This window comes from Buteo buteo, chromosome 13 (genome assembly GCF_964188355.1).
Source record: "Buteo buteo chromosome 13, bButBut1.hap1.1, whole genome shotgun sequence".
NCBI classification, from domain to species: domain Eukaryota; kingdom Metazoa; phylum Chordata; class Aves; order Accipitriformes; family Accipitridae; genus Buteo; species Buteo buteo.
This window is the reverse complement of record NC_134183.1, coordinates 17,014,775-17,032,148: the sequence shown is the minus strand read 5'-3', so window position 1 is coordinate 17,032,148 and position 17,374 is coordinate 17,014,775. Positions and strand designations below refer to the sequence as shown.

Here is a 17,374-nt window from a genome sequence, read left to right as displayed (position 1 = left end):
TGCCTTTGTTTTGCATGTGGCATGTTGGTTTGGTTTAAAGGGGGGAAAATGTAAATATATTCACCCATGAAGAGTTGGTTATATTAGGTTATATGAAATTGAAAGCTGGACTACTGTAAAAGTACAAGCAGGGTCAGTAAGGAGCTAGGTATTTGGGCTTCCTGTACTCTGTCCCCCCCCCATTAACTCCTTCAGTAGGTCCATGCCAAGTGATTTAGACAGCTGTCAATATTTTAATACATTTTAATTAAAAACAATAGAAAAAGACTACAGTGACACAAAACAAGTTATCAAAATTGATTTTATCAGTTGGACCTCTTTTTAAAAAAGACAAAATACAAGGCCTTGCTGAAATTCTACTTGCAATTTAAAAGTAGAAAAGCAATTTCTAAACATTTTCCAGAAGTACTTTTGCCTCTCAGCAATCTACTAGTGTCAGAACTAGCGCTCTTTACTATGTAAGCCAGAGTAGTTTTTGGTATCTGTGTAACTTCATAAATACAGCACAAGAGTCAAGTCTCAGCTATATGGTATAAATATTTGGATTTTCTTCAAGACTTGCACAATTGATTCTAGTTACTGGAATATCTCATTTTGTGAAATAACAGAATACTAGATTGTAGCTTAGATAATGCAATTTTCTCCCTTTGTACACCACACAGCCTTCCTTTTGTTCAGTATGACAGCTAAGGCTATGTTCCCATCCAGCCACATACACAGAAGTAACTTCAGATGTGCTACTCAAGTTTAAGCTGAAGCATCTGCCAAATGGCACTTATGATACAGTTATATTAAAAGGACATAATAGAAAGTGTTGGCTTTATGAAGCAGGGAGTTTAGATCTAACTTAAGGTCTTTTATGCAGGTTTTCAAATCACTTGTAAGTCAAACTACAGCTGTCTAGTCTCAAGTTACTAGACAGCCTGAGATGCAAAAACTTGAACAAATACATCTGTAATACTCCTCTAGGAGTATCTAATTTCCTAACCAAAACTAGTCTTTCACATCATTCCTTTTAGTACAAGCCACTTTACATCAGGGACACATAAGGCTACTTTTACTGGGCCTTTCAACAAGCTAGTCCCAAGAGAAGTGAGGAATACCATTCGAAAAAGCCTTCAGTAAACTGGTGAAAAGTGGCAGGAAAAGAGGATCAGAGAGAGGACTAGTGGAAAGAGGGAAGAATAGAACCTCTCCTGAGTTAGCACCTGCTGTTCTAAAAGTTTCTTTAAGCTGCATCACACTGCTGAGGAGCCCACAGACATCGCTGTAACGAAATCCATGTTAACAGCAATTTGCAAGTTAATTTTCCATGCACACAGTTACTGCAAAACATGAAAATCTTGATCTGTCTCCCAAGTACAAGAGACAAAGTTTTTGAAGACAGGAAGCTCAAAACTTAGATCAAGAGAAATACACATCAGCCTGTGATACACGTTCATGTATGGCATCCAATTGCCAAGTTAAGACATTCTTTACCAGCACTGTCGATCAGTATCACAAGCTTCCAGTTGTATGCATCAGTCAGCAGTGCCCAACATACGGCCTGCAGGCAGAACCCACAGCATTTGGAGAATCTACTCGGTCCCCCTTCACATTAGCTCAGTCTATAGAACTTGGGTTCCCATTTGAAACTGTTCTAGTTTGTATGGCAACAGAGCTGCCAAATGCAAAATGGAAATGGCACAGGAGAGCATTACATCAGCTGTTCCAAGTGAAAGACTGAGGAGTCAAAATACTCCTGCTAGACACACAGTGCATGCCAGCAATCATCCTCTCCTGTCTACCATCAGTAGGATACTGAGGTGTGAGGGGGGACACTACAGAACATCTTAAAAGTTATGATCATTGGACATCAACTCAAAATGCAACTTATTCCACAGAAGGTATTTCAAGCTATATCTTACTATAGGTCATTCCTCTTTCTAGGGATTCTCAATTTTCCTTACATTGTTTTAGTCTTTGTATAATGATATTGCATACTCCATAAGCATACACATTACTAACATCAAGCACATACAGCCAGCCAGACGTACAAAAGAAGTCAGCAGAAGCAGGGCACATGATGCAGTGTAGGGTTAGATCAATAGACGTACCTTTCTAAAGCTGATCTTTGACTGGAAAACCACAGTGTGGTTTGTGTCTCCCACAGAATGTTAGCTCTCAGGGAAATACAAAAGAAACCCAGTATGGCTAAAATGGAATGCAGGTAGTTTTGTCCATTTCATCCACGGTCAAATCCATGGGCGTAGACTGTAAGTGCAATGCACATCCGTACCACATACTCCCCCTTAATATCTTTGCTATGAAGCACAGTTATCTGCAGGTAGAGCCCTTCTGCTTACTTTATACCATTAAATACTCTAGTTTTTTCAGTATTTCTTACTGGAAGTCCTTAGAACACTCAACACTCTCATTTTACACAGTAGGGTAAAAAGAGTTCTCCCAATTCCCAATCTCATTCTCCTCTCTCTAAAATGAGTGTCACCTAGGGTATATATTACAGTGGATTTAAATGAAGAACTCTCCAAAGTGTTACACCCTGCAATATTTTTTTTAAACAGGTTTGATGATTATTCTTAGCTTACAGCTGTGCTTCAGAATAAAGGCCAAATTTAGCTAATTGCCTGCAACCTAATTTTCCCACATTTGTACATAACAGCTTCCCAGTTCCAGTGATGTGGGGTAGAGAGATTGAAAGCCACACAATTAACCCACCAACTCAGAGGATTTCACAAGCATGTCTATTGGCAGAGGTCTGCTTTGATAGCTGATGTGATTACAAGTTTCTTTTCTTATTTAATAGAAACAGACCCACTTCTGTGCTGCAGTCAAGCTGCATCAACAGCTATCTCCCTGTTACAGTTTGATTACCCTTTCAAACTGACAGTAAGAGCATCTTTGTCTCACAGCTCACATACTAGGTCTAAACAGCTGGAAGTAAAATCTTGGTACAACCTGTTCTTTGGTCAGATAAGCATGTGCTTAGTTTCAGATATAGCTGGAACACACAACAGGACATAGCTTCTGCCAAAATCTTTTCATAGCTTTCTCTTCTGTAGAGGTAGAGTGCTTTGAAACAAGAATGCAGGTTCTTTTCAGTCCTGAAGAAACCGCTGCCAGAAGACATTTGCTGCTGGCCAAATGTGAAAGCAGACCACACAGTTACCTTGTACCCTGTTCAGATGTCCTAGAAGTAACTGTGTAAATATTTTCTAATTCAGGTCTTAAGACCATACAATTCCTAAATTAAACCTAGTAAACTTTAATACAAGCAGGAACTTGTTGGAGGAACTTTCAGCTCTTTACAACTTTTTTCTTATACTGACATGTTGATATAGGCATGATGAAGTTTTACTTCTAGACAGAACATGTTGACTAACAGAGGTAGCTTTTACTTCAAAAAATATCTTGGAAAATTCATATTTTAACTATTTGTGAAACCATTGGTCAGAACAAAGACAGTACACACCTGAAGTAAAACGTGTACAAGTCAAACATTGGATCTATCCCAGCTATCTTAAAAAAAAATTATTATTTAGCACTTCGGTATCATTTCAAGTGAGGAAATACTAAATAAATCTAGACTACCATGTTGTTTGACATGAGTTTTTTCCCTACCTAAAGAAACACATGTGCTTTTCTTCTTTCCTAAATACACAGTTAAAATAGTAAATGTTGACATCTACAAAAAGGTTATTCTATCTTGGAGTAGCCTATGCCCAGAAGTTAAGCAGAACAGGATTAAGCTAGAACATCACAAAGATGTTGAATTGTCAACGTGATCATTTTTTGTTTACTATTTATGGCTCCTTGGCAAGTCTAAGAGAAGTAAGACAGTGTAACAAGCCGATCAACCTGATGGTTCCAATTCCAAAACAGTCACTCAAACTTTAATTTCCACTGTTATCTAACGGCAAGTCAGTAGTAGAGAATATAAAAGTGTCACTATTCAGCATCACCTAATTGCATATATTAAGCTGCTTAAACCCAATTTAGCAATATATTCAGTCATTTATAACATTTCAAGAAAAACCTCAAAGCACTGTGAGTTACAAATTCAGCTCTTCTACATTTCATATACTGTACCTGCAGCAGATGCTTGCAATAAGTGCAAGTTTACATCTGTATCTCCAGTTCATTAATGGGAAAGCAATAAATGACTTCAAACCCATGAATTAATAAATAACTATTCCTAGACAAGTTTGATGAGCTGACAAGTTCAAAAGCCAGCAGTGTCCACATGCATGAACTGAGGCAAAGGAACAAATAAAACAGAATTTGCTTTGGACTCTACAACAGCAATACTGGAAGCATGGATCCTGAAGCAGTTTAGCACTAAAGAAGTGCCCCAAGACAGATTCCTCCTATTGTAAATGCACATGTAGAGAAATGCCCAGGCCAAGATTGTGAGGAATTTCTTTCTCTGAAGAACAATCAGTATATTTTCCAGATGTTTGAAAGCCTCTGCTTTCTTCAGCTCACGATGACTATTAATATTTATCCTGTGGTTCATCTGCATCACTAGCCTCTGTTTCGCTGCTCTGAGAGAGATCTTGTTGGCTCTCTACTCTGTCCAGTTCCAGAAAACTAGTAATGAGTTTGGCAACTGCCTCCACATCACTGTGGAAAACAAGAAGCAATGTAAGAGTTAGAGGAACTGTGGCGTCCACAAGACAAGAACAGGCATGCTAATTCTTGAGAATAACTGCTTGAAGGACCAGTCAACATACGGCATAAAGTATGACTGACAGCATCCCACTTGTGCAGACATATCAAGCCAAGCTGTTACTTCCACATCACAACAAATCAATCCTTTTCCCACAGTCCCTCCTGCAAGATTCCTTATTATTAATGCTTAAAATAAATCCTCTGTTAACTGATAAATACACCAAATGTTTGCAAAATAGATTTAATCCCCTGTGCCACAGCACAGCTGAGCTAGTGAAGGTAACCACAGCAGACATGCAGCACAAAAGGGATCTTAGATATCTAAACATGATCAGTCTTCTGATGGGAGATGGTGTTACCCAAATACCCACAACTGAAAGCATTTTAAAAAGTTAAACTGAATTAACACAGGGTCGTATCAGCAAGTATGAAAATGGAGCTAAGATGGAGTCTCAATAGTTGGCAATTACTGTCCCATATGACTGGTATTTCCCACCTTACACATTCTAATTAAAAAAAAAAAAGTCCACACTGCACCTTCTACAGCCCAACACCGCACTCTGAGTCAGTGGGTGTGAAAATCCAGTGACAAATCGTAGCACAACCAGGTAACCCTTCCCAAAATATCGCACAGTCTCCTCTTCCACGTTCACATCTCGGATCTCATTCAAAAGAGCCACTACTGTAAACAGATGTGGAAACAAAGCAGTCTATTAGCATTACAGTAAACTTTCAGCACTGCTACTAGTGACTTGCATGACTGGGACTCTGTGCTCTTGAGTACTATTGCTCTGAACCCATACAACCAGGGCAGTCCTGCAATAGCAAACAATTGCTGAGCTATTCAGGCAAAATAAACGAGGAGAGACTACAGCACATATTAGCTGGTATAGGCCCTAATAAACAAGCTACACTGCCTCCCAGGAACTGGGGACCACTAGTTTATTACTTATGTTCCCCACTTACTTTAATGACAGTTTTAACTATTTTTCTGTACAAAGTGGGTAAACAGGTGTTACGTTTACTGAGATTGAGCAAATACTGAAAGATTTAACTGTTCAGAACATCTGCTGATCTCTGCATCTCCACATTAACAGTACTTGAAAGAGATACTACCAAATAACCTCTCAGGACGAGATGTGCTCAGCTCCCCAACATATAAACATACCCTAAAGAAAAGTTCAGAAATATTAAACATCCTTCTCTCCACATCTCTTATCTTCCATCTCCAAAATGAACTGTCTAAAAACCAATTCAGCTTAAGGACATTCCAAATTTTGTCATTTTTCTAAGCATATTGACAGTTGGTTTGATTTAGACTAGCAAGCAGAATAAAAAAATCTGACATTGAAAAGGATCCTACTTTAGTCTGCAATGGAGCTCCTGTCTCACAGTGACTCAACCAAGTCACATACTATACTTCAGCTTCTGTTACTCTGAGAGGAAGCTCAAAAGAAATAAGATACTGCATTAAGCTAAGCCTACTGAATATGCTGTTTTAAATGCGTATTGTGTATCTGCAGGATAAAACATGCTTGCTTGCATATATCTGAAGATTTGCCTGCCACCAAAACCAGATTAGATTACAGAAATCTCAACTCCTTGATCCAAAATTTAAGTTTTTCCACCAGTCCTACCTGCAAAGCAGGCTATCCAAGGGAAATGTAAACCTGCACATTAACATCCCAAAGGAATGGCTAAGACCATTATGGAAAGCATTGTGTAAGCCTAGTTACCTTGGATTAAAATAACTAACAAGATGCATTCAGCAGCCTAACCTGAAAAAACATTTGGGTCCTGAGAGGCAGATTATTACATCTGCTGCTTGGGAACAAAACAGATCTGGAAACATATGTAATTTAAGTACAGAACTCCAGAGAAGTTTATTAAATGGGCATATATGCATTTCTTCTGTCTGCTCACCACATTTGCTACCACAGATACTGCTTTCTCACCTTGTTCATTGCCTCCTTTTGAGAAGGTCAGTATTTTTTTGTAAAGATTGAATGTTTTCAGGCAGACTGTTCCCTTGCTCTTATCAAATACAGCTTCCTGTAAAATTGAAAAACAAAACTCATGATTTTCTTAAAAACACCATCAGTAGCTATGCTTCAAAGTAAAATAGTTACATAGGAAAATAATCTTGCTAACAAAGAAAAATACGTAGCTATTTTAGGGACATTTCTCTATTACTAGACTGTGAAAATCATAATCTTGCTCTTGGCTTTAACAGAGACTTTACCATATCTCCTGTGTTCCTTCTAGAAGGAAGTTAAAGCTGGCTTCATTACGCCTCTTTCCACATTCCTTATGTAATACAAATTTTGCCTGGAATCAAATTTGAACACTAACTTGGAGCTCCCGTAATTTTCACTTTTGGTGTATGCATTTGGCCTACAGTGTAAGTATACAGTGAACATAAGTTCTAGTTACACTTTTCACTAACACAGTCACTAACTCCACCAAAATTCCAGTGTTGTGCTGCTATATGGGCCAGGCTTACACTACATTTAAAATATCCCTGCCAGTCAATAAAAAGAGGATGTCTCGTATGTGTGGGTTGCTTATTCTAATAACAACTCAGGTCAGTAAGGTGACCAGCCTATATAACAGGTTATTGCTTTCAGTCCAACTCTCAACAAATCAACATCCACAAGATTATAAACCAGCTTCACAAACACCATTTGTTTTCCCAATGGAAAACAGCTGAGTAGCCTGGAAGGTTAGAGCTACTCTATTTAATGGTCCTTCTGTCATTAGCTGGAACAGCTAAGTACAAAATCATGTTGTAGCAGCTGAATGTGCTATTCTCTCTCCCTCTTATGTAAGAGGAAGAAAAGGCCACAAAACATTTTGGGGCAAGTCTCCCCTTAAAAAGTACTCTTAGGTTTAGCTTCACGTTTTCATGCTTGTGTAGTGAAAGAATTATTGCCCTAACTCTACTCTTAGCACAGCAACCCAAAGGGTTTCCTCAATACCAAAAGTATAACTTATCTGTTTGGACTGAGCAAGTTCGTGGGGCTGCTGGAATCAGCATCTGCCAACTGTTTCTAAACTCACACGACCTCATTTCCTGAGTTCAGCATCTTACCTCCCACTGCTCCAGATTCTGTGCTGCCACAAAGAAACACCCAGCCATATAGAAGAGCTTCCATGCCAAGCTGTCTAAACAATGCAAAAAATGCACAAATTCAGGTGGGTTTTTTTTCCTTCTCTGGTATTCAAACAGTTAGTTTTAAAAGCAACATGCTCCCTTTAAAGGCAACAAAAGGAAAAAGGTTTCTCTGATGCAACATTTTTGCCTTTAGTTGTAATGCAAGCTATTTTACAGCTCTCTCCCAGGATAAAAATACAGAAACTCTTCACATATTTTTCAAAGATTCCATCTACACTGGGCTCCAAACCATGCAGAATTATAAGCATATGAATTATTGGCAAGGTTGTTAACATCACTACAGATCTTTCTCTTCTCTAAAAGCAAAGGCATCTTACAAGGCATCCACAAAACTCTCAACTTGCTGTCAACCACCAAATATTTGTGCTGCAGAGGACAAGGGAAAATGGAAATTCACTGAAGCAAACATGTTTCTTCATAAGAGAAAGCAGTTGGCCCTGTCAACAAACAAACATTTGCATTTTATGTCCTGGAAATGTTTACATATAGCAGCCTAAGCAATTTGCTTACTCAGGCTTTTACTGAAGGCAAAGTAGAACTGTGCTCAGTGTTATTTCAGAAAACTTTTTTGCAATGTCTTAAGAAAAAAAGGCTGATACAGCTGGTCTATCAAGCAGCTTTCACTGGACTTTGCTCTTTAAATAAAAATACATTGATTATAGTGATAGCTTATTCCTACACACTATTAAGTTTTAAAATCTGATGTTAACAGGATGCAGCAAGAGAATCACAGGACAGCCTGCAGGATAAATTCCATAGGTGGAAGGATACCTGGCATTTGGTGCAGTCTGCTCTATTGTGGGAAGGCAGGAAGCAGCAGTAGCTGTCTGTTCTCTAAAGGTGTCTTTATGAGTAATCTCTGCTAGTGATGATTTAACAGTTTCCAGAGAAACAGAGCACTTCCATCAAAGGCAAGGTAATCATTTCATTATGGTGGCAAACAATCATTACATATCTTCCCATGAGAGCTGTGATGACCGACTAATCACATTTATAAAACACACTGAAACTATAAAATGCCACAGAGTACTAAATATCATTATTAAAAATGCTCTTGCAAATGGAAAGGGAGGCTGAGTAACAAATAGAACATTAAAGCACAGTAAGTCATACGCAGGCAACAATTATTATTGGATTTTAACATTCACGCCACAAAGTGCGATAGGTACCTATACTGCCTTTGTAAGGCCAGACAGAAGCTGCAGAGAACAGTCATCAGCATGAAAAATGGATCGACAGGACATAAACAATTCTTCAAAACAAATGATAGGCCATTACCTGCACTATAATAAGCAGCAGCCAAACCTATGGAGGCTATTCCTAGGATGAGAGGGGAGAGAATTAGGACAAACAAGCAGCTCAAACCATCTAAAATCCCCTGATGAAAAACATGAATATTCAAAAGTTCATCACTTTTCAAAAAAGGGACAAGTGCGATTGCAACATTGATCACTATATGAAAGATTCAGTTGTCTGGTTTTTTTTCTCTGAACTCAGTATAAAAAAACCTCCCATTCTGCAAAGACTAAAAGTACAGGGGCTGAGGTCAGAAATAAAAGGTCATGACAGAATCAGGAATGGAACTTCAGAGGGACTCTCAATCTAACCATTACACCATACTTCCTCTCAAACGCAGTACAACTTTGAGCATGCTACCATAAACACTACAACGGTTATTTTTCCCCTCTAAGTGCTTTGTGGAGCCAGAAGAAAGCTTCTGCAATAAAGTTGTGTCAGAAGCTGCCAGCTCCCTTTCTCCCATTGAGGAGGAAGCAGCGGAAGAGTGCCTCATGCCCCAGAGTGCTGCTGCAACTGCAAAGATCTTGTCTCAATGAGAGTCTGACAAGATGACATCACTGAAAGCAATGACAACCTTGTAGTGTTACTAAAATGGGATCTACTCAGCTGGAAAGCAGGATATGCCACATTTTCCCCACCAGCTCTCTCAGTGTGGTCCTAAGAAACACCACTCCATTTTTTTTTCCTACATATTTAGTGTTTAAAACCAGATGCCCTTCAGAACATCCTGTATGACTTCCTATTTCATACACACAGTGCCGTTAAGAGCTCACTGTCAACCACATGCAAGATCTAACCCCAGCATTGCTCCACTGCAGATTTTTCCGTTTCTGAAAACCTTGATGGTTTTCAGTGTAAGTATGCATCCCCTTCAGAACCTTCACATTTATATTGGTATATGGCATATAATAAACTTTCTTTTCTTGATGTTTCAGGACTCCCTTAAAATTCTCTGTCCGTGAGCCTTTGAGGTTCTGCACGTAAAAGACTGAAAAATTATCAGTCTCACAGTGAAACTACCATGCTGAGGAGGAGACTTCAGACTCATTTAGTGGCTATACTAAAGGAGAAGTTCAAAGCATGAAGATTCCTCTTTTTGAAAGAAGACTGCCTGAAAGACAGGCATTTCTCATTAGAGGCTCTTTCAGGAATTTATTCTGTGAAACCCTTCCCTTAAAGCAAGTTCTGAAATAAACTGAGGAATATTATGGTCTTACCAACAAAGAGAGACCAAGATCGGATGCCAGGTGACCTCTTCAGATGAAGATGGGAACTTGTACGGTTTTCAACCAACATGTACATCTTCAGAAGAAACTCCCAACAACCCACTCTGACTCATGAAACGTCACTGGACAAAAAAACAGATAAGTAAGAATTTAAAATCATTGTTGTCTTTAACACTCTCCCCTCCTAGCATTTTTCAGGACTTACCAAGTCTTAATCTACACTATAAAATATGTCCAGGATAAGAACATAGTCTTTTTCTCGCAAGAGCAATATGCACACTTAGAAAAACTGCAAAAAAACCCACCAACCTGTCACGTGGAGACCTGTTCAACAACAACAGGAATCTGAACTCTTCGAGAAACTTCTCATTTTGGGGGTAAAAGTCTCTTCCTTTCTATCACAACCAGATTCCAGAAGAAAATGTGAAAAGCAAGAACCTGGAACAATGTTGTTGCTAATTCATGCAGCATTTCAAACAAATAAAACGGCAAGAGCAATGGAAAGTTCTTTGACAGCCTTTTACCTGCTAACTGCAAAGGCTGCCCTGATGGACTAGCCTGGCAGCTGAAGCAGGACAATGCAGCCTTCTGCAATAGAGACATCAGGTTTCTCATCCCTGATGACAGACCAACAAGGCTTACAGCCTCAGCCTAGCAGTGCTAGTGCCACATAATGCCATATATGGCATTCCCATCATTCAAGCCAACTCAAGAATAAAACCAGGAGTTTTGAACAAGTATGCTTGTTTCTCCTCAACAAGACCATGCCTTCAGCCTAGGCAGAAAGTAAAGATTAAAAACACAGGTACTAATTGAAAACAGGAAGAGCTGAGCAATCCCCTGCAGCATTTTCAGCAAGTTTTCACTATTTACAGCATAAAATTGTTTTAATTCTGGCATGACTGTGAGCTCCAGTGCAAAAAATAATCTTACCCTAATACTATAAGCACAAGCATAAAGACTGATTCGAGTGAGATGCAAGAGGCATATGAGGACCCATCTGATCTGTTCAGGATTGTCACTAGAGAAAGGACAGGCTGCTTACTGCTTCTCTTATGCAAATTGGTAGAGATGCTTGTTATTATTATGAAGACCACAATCCAGTAAAAGTCAATAGGAAATGAAAACATGTGCTAAATAAGCATCATGTCATAATGTTAGCAGATTATACATTGGCCTTAATCACAGATTTCTTCTATTTTGCTCGGTTTTTTTGTTACAACCTTCATACCACTTAAGGTAGTGGGTTTTAAGCCGGCTTCCTCAAAAGGTGTTCTAAAAGGGTATCTACTTTTCTGATTGGTGTGATAAAGCTGAATTTCTGTGATGCATTCTGGAGACTGCAGGAGCATTAAACAGCTCATTTACTGTTGAGGACAACAAACACCAACTCCTTCTATTGACTGGGTACTTTAATCATCAAATAGCCTACTCTTCCACCCACAGAACCAGTTCGTAGGAGGTTGGCATTAAGCTGTTAGCTGCCCATGATAACAGGTTTCCAGAAGAATGCCAACATTCAACAGGTTTTGAATAACCATGAAAAACGCGTAGAAAGCAGGCCCAAGCACACCCAGATTCTTACAGAAAAGCATGTGATTTTTAGTCCTTTAGTCATCTTGCTGTTCTTAGATACTACATGACACTCCCACAATTCTGTGCCAACTGGCTAGTTTAGATTCAAAGCTCCAGGGGATTTTTTTTTTCTTATTCCATTTAATAAAGCAGATTTAGCTGTCTTCTCAGTTAAATAAAAAGCACAAATGACTTTGATTTTAATCTCTTAGCAACACATCTGAGAGAATCTGAAACCAAAAGAGACAAAACCACTTATGCATAAGACACTATCTCCTCCGGATGTCAAGCATCAAATTTTAATTTTCAAATTACTCCGGTGAGTTGCTCTCAATATACTGGAAAATATTTCTGCATGTACAAAGCCTTCTCCTGCCTGCAACCTAAAAAAATATCAACAAGTTATCAATTACATAAAGATCACTGCAGAAATCTGGCCGTATTTCACAAACAACACACCCTACTTAAAACACAACTCGCGTGTGTACCAATTAAACCCATTAATGCGAACTTTGATATCTGCCCCCCCCCATATTCATTCAGTAAAGTCCAATCGTGCAAATGCCAGTATTGGCTTAATGTTGGACACTCAAAGTCAATAGCATCGTCTCTCCTGGAGGCAGCTGCTTGCAAGACAGGTGCCTGCCTCAGGGAACAAAAAGCAGCAAAGCAGCTTCTTAAAGTTACGCTTAATAACGTAAGTCATAAACGTGCCTTTAAGTGAACACAGAAGTTTTACTATGACAATTTTACAATTACCGAGAGAGAGGTATTTTTGGGCTGCTAATTTTGCTTGAATTTGTTGGGTTTGACATTACACCGATCTTCAGCACCAAAATAAACATTCATATATTTCCTCCAAGCTCTCGATGGAGGGTGAGCTAGCAAAAGCTATCTAAGCAAGCACCTTGAAAGCTTCACCACCAACATCGATCAAACCAGGACCGTACACCAGCCTGAATTTTCTTTGCCTCCCAATCCTGCACCTGCCTCCCCCCAGGGAGACCCATGCACTTAACCGGTCTCCCCCTCGCTGGGCACCCGGTTAGGGAAAGGATCTGGAGCGTGCTGCCAAAGCCAAAAAACAGACCTCGGCTTTTCCCCCCGCCGCCCCCGCCCCGGCGTGGGTAACACCGCAGCTTGAGCTGGGACTCGCCCGTAGCGGCCCCCGCCACACCCCTGCCCGGCCGACGGGGGAATCGCTCCCTCCCGACGCCGCGGCCCGCGACCCCGCTGAGCCTCGGCCCACCCCGGGGCGGACCGACGCCCCTTCAGCCCGGCAGCCACCCCCCGCCGCCGGCGGCGATACCTGCCCGGGGCGCGCAACAGCGCGGCGGCATGGAGGCGCTTTCAATGGGACGCCCAAGCACCTCCGCTTCCGGCAGCCCCGCCGCCCTCAACCATAGAGCGTGGCCAGAGCGGCCGCTGGGACGCGCCGGTGCCACGCCCGCCTCAAGGAGGATCGGATGCGGCAGCGGCCATTTTGGGTGAGGGCAGGGAAGAGGATAAATAAACCTTCCCTCCTAGCCCCCTCCTCCCCCCGTCCACTGGGGCTTTACGTGCGAGGGGAAAAGGAAGAGCCTCACCCAAGATGTCGGCTCAGTGCCCGCATTCAAGATGGTGGCTAGGCCTGTGGCTGCAGCCTGAGTGTCGACGTTTCCTTAAGTTGTGTGGCTTTAACGGTCTTAAAAAAGAGGAGGAAAACTAGCGTGTTGGTAGAGGAGAGAGGTGAAATGCTGTAGGGTGAGGCTGGCTGCGTGGAAGAGCTTTACTGGGCACAGCTGGTGGCACTTTGCTAGACCCGCTCAGGGCGAGGTGGATATGGCCCCTTGCACAACGGTGCCTGGCGGGGCTGCCGGCTGCTCCAGGCTGGGGGGCAAAGGAGGGTGGGGGGAGCCCCCCTCTGTAACGGGGAGCCTCTCCAGCTCCAGGCTCTCGATGGCAGCCAGTGCGTACCCCATGTTTGGGGCACCAGCTGTTGTAGAGCACCCGCGCTGTGCGGTAGCCATTTCTCATGAGTACTTCATGTCTGTGTTGTTTGGGTAGGAGGCTGTGGTAGGGTGAGGTTTGTAAGTGATTTTTCAGTGTCACAAAGTTGTCTCAGGATGGCTGCTTGGAGAAGACTTGCTACTGGGACCTTGATTCCCAGTGGCAGCAGCTAAAAGCCACTATTCCTCTGTCCTGGCTGTGTCTCTTATGGGTATGTACCCCCATGAATAACTACACACATGGAAGCAGAGAGCAGACTTCTTTCTTTGACGTTTCCCATTCTTCCAAAGGTGATTCTTGACACTTGTGAGGGTTTCTGCTGGTGCTAGGTTTTTTTGCCAGTAGTAAATTAATTACATCAGTGTTGTCAATTGATGTTTTATCACAAGTTTTTAGTACTTGATTTTTTTTTAAGCTTTAGCTTTCAGCATTGATAGCTACGATGGTTATAATAATTGAATGCCATGTATTTTTGGATAGCTGTTATAACTGTGAACAGAACCCTGAGGAAAATTAATGCTACTGTTCCAAAACTGGGGGGGGGGGGGGGTTTGCAAAGCAGAAATAACAGTGATAATCTTACAGGTTTAATATTGATGTCATGACTTTTTTGAATTGTATGTCAGCAGAAGGCATGCGTTTGGAGAATCTGTTGTTTGGGGAGGAAAGTTTCTAATTCACTAGAAATACTGAGTGACTTTCCTGTTGTGGACAGTAGGCTACATTTGAACAATCCTTTGTGTTTCCAGTTCAGTTAAACATCATTCACATGTGAAAGCTGTTCCTGTTCTATCAATTAGAGCAACTGCTCCTGTCATCTTTAGGACCTAATGGGTGAAGTGCAGAGATCTGTAGTTTAGCTTAACTTCTTAAATTCCCTTTATGTAAGTCAACGTATAACTTCATCTATAAATGATATTCGGTCCTCTCTCAGTTGTACAGGAGTGTGGTCCTTCCTGAATGACATATTCAATTTTTGGCTTTTTTGCTAATACGAATCCACATACTCTGGAGTGTTTGCTCAAGGCTATAACATGGTAGAAGTTTGTTCAGCTGTTCCTGAACATCATTGCTGGTGAACACTAACAGATTTTGATCAGACAGTGTGTCTCATAATAGTCCAGAGTGAACTGCTTGAAGATAGGGAAAAAAACCCTCAGAGTCCATGGTATAGACTTAACTGACTGTAAGTAGTAGAAAATACAAACTGATCTACAATTTTTGTGTAACTGTCTTAATGGGAAAAGGCTTTGAGGAACTGCAAGAATGAATTGGCATGCTTGTGAGTCATGAGCTACCAGCTGCTGGATTTGGATGAAAAATAGGAAGTAATAAGTATCACGTGTTCTCAACCCAAACAAGCAGCTGGCTGAGTCTTCTGGAAAGAAATTTATGTATAAGTAGTTGTCAGTCAGCTTTCATAAGCAACCAGTTTCTCTGGAAACCAAATGTTAAGCCATTTTGTGTGATACAAGACAAAAGATTTCTTGAGTCTAGAGTAGAGTGAAATAAGTAAGAAACTCATCTGTCCCCTCCACTCAATATAAACTACACAGCATATCACCCTGTTTTATTCTTATGTTACTATCTGCAAAAATATTAGCAATTGTATGCTTCTGCAGTTCTGCAAAGACCACAGTAGGATAACCTGATATGACTTAATTTAATTATAAAGTTAGAAATTATTGCAACTATGGGAAATACCACACACAGAGACAATCTAGCACTTGTCTGAACTGGAATATGGCAAGGATCAGTGTAAGCTTCTGCTATTGATTAATGATTCTTACAGCATTTTTTTCTGCAATCACCTGGGGATTTTATGCCTGCACTTTGAAGTAGGTAAGTGACGTTACACCTACCAATAAAAGTGGGAAGACGACACACATTTTAAAAGCTTGATCTTGGACTGAAAGACCAGCATGAATTCCAAAACATGTTGCTGCAGAAACAAAAACTATTTGCCAGAAGAAACATTCAGAAATATGTAATTGACTATTTGTAGACTTCTTGCTCAATAATATAAAAATAAATTTTTGTAAGGCATTGTATAGTAAATACACTTCTAACTTTTAAGTCATTAATCTAAACCCAAGACCATGCAGATAGAACAGAACTGGTCTTTATTTTTCATTAGTTTCACACTACTTATATTTCTGGTCCTTTTTCCTAATTTCAGAGCATTTTCCTAAATATTATTTTCTTGCTCCTTATACTCCCCCCCCCCCGCCAAGGTCTTAAACTTAGAAATTCAGCTGTGCAATAAGCATGTGATCTTATTAGCATGCCAGGATAAAATTCCTAGTGTGCTTGATTTTAAATGGTTGGAAACAGTCACCAAACCAGTGTTGTTTTGCGGCTGGGCAGAATTGGCTGTAAGTCCCTGTTACAAATGAGATCATACCATTGAGCTCTGTGTGGTGCCCCACTGACCTCCATGGGAACAGTGTGTATGAAGCCTGGGGAGTACTCATTTCATGGAATACATGTTCACCAGCTGTAACTAAGATTTATTGCTTAATTGTGATGGCTGTTGAGTGGCATATGCTGTCACAAACTTGAGGAGGCATTTACAGCTTGCAGTGCCTTGCAGGACTGATGCATAACCTTTAAAGCTTTCTGAAGCTGTTAGCAGCATACAGTTTTCATAGAGAGATACTTAGTTTTCTATTTCATTCTTGGTGTAAAAGCTTTAGGTGCAGGTATAAATGTGAAATGTAGCAATAGAGGCGAAATACATCAAGAGAGGCCATAAAAGCAAGTAATGCTCTTAAGTGCTACCTACTATTGACATAGGAAAGCTTTTATATTGTGATGAATTTTTTTTTTTTTTTTTGACTTAGCCTTTGCAGCTGTTGCAAAGGTAGTAACTGTTACTTCCCCCCTGGGCAGATTAAAACAGGATGGTGCTTTCTCTTCTCAGGTTGTCAGGCATGGTGCTGATGGTAATTGATCTGCTGTTCTGTGGGAAAATGGCATAAATAGCTAATGGAAAGCAGAAATTGCTCTTGGCAATAAAATAAATGGGACATCTAATTATCTAATGATTACACAAGTATAATCTTAAACCATGCATTGAAACATTGATTCCTTGCATGCTCTTCAGTTTGTACAAGTTTTTTGCTCTTTTTTTTGTTTGAATTCTTAAATTGAAATTAATTTAGTCCAGGTATTCCTAAGCCAGAGGGTGAAGTAGGTATACTTAGGATGTGTACCTAACATGTCCTCAATGTTTCTACAAATGTTTCAATTTTCATGTAGTTACCTAGTTTTCATTGTGAATATAAAGACATATGGGGGAAAATAAACTATTTTAAATATGATCTTTGTAGAGTTACAGACGTATCCAAAACTGTCATGGCTTTTAAAGAATCACTGTATCAAATTTGGATAATAAATGTAAGCATAATCATCAAAGTGTGAAACAGAAGGATTTTAG

At 40.3% G+C, this 17,374-nt stretch overlaps 1 protein-coding gene across 3 annotated transcripts; it reads right to left on the bottom strand.

Annotated features, from left to right (window-relative positions):
* Positions 1-62: 62 nt before the first annotated feature.
* CYBC1 (cytochrome b-245 chaperone 1) lies at positions 63-13,418 on the bottom strand. Of its 3 annotated transcripts, none has more exons than XM_075044903.1 (7): positions 13,256-13,418; positions 10,363-10,493; positions 9,125-9,166; positions 7,763-7,836; positions 6,627-6,723; positions 5,209-5,350; positions 63-4,623 (listed from the first exon to the last, which is right to left on the bottom strand). In XM_075044903.1, the coding sequence occupies exons 2-7, from the start codon at positions 10,445-10,447 to the stop codon at positions 4,494-4,496; spliced, it is 570 nt and encodes a 189-aa protein (XP_074901004.1). In that variant the 5' UTR covers positions 10,448-10,493; positions 13,256-13,418; the 3' UTR covers positions 63-4,493. The 3 variants fall into 3 exon arrangements, with proteins under 3 accessions (XP_074901004.1, XP_074901003.1, XP_074901002.1); XM_075044902.1 differs by lacking the exon at positions 13,256-13,418 and adding an exon at positions 10,681-13,217 and having other exon boundaries at positions 92-4,623; positions 5,209-5,353; XM_075044901.1 differs by having other exon boundaries at positions 103-4,623; positions 5,209-5,353; positions 13,256-13,412.
* Between the last annotated feature and the right edge of the window lie 3,956 nt (positions 13,419-17,374).

What these genes read in the sequence shown, in the direction of transcription:
- CYBC1 (XM_075044901.1), bottom strand. Translation starts at nt 10,447, where the DNA reads ATGTACATGTTGGTTGAAAACCGTACAAGTTCCCATCTTCATCTGAAG. An exon ending in ATCTTGGTCTCTCTTTGTTG is followed by an intron (nt 9,167 to 10,362) that starts GTAAGACCATAA and finishes CTCTCATCCTAG; the next exon opens with GAATAGCCTCCATAGGTTTG. An exon ending in AAAAGGAGGCAATGAACAAG is followed by an intron (nt 5,354 to 6,626) that starts GTGAGAAAGCAG and finishes ATCTGTTTACAG; the next exon opens with TAGTGGCTCTTTTGAATGAG.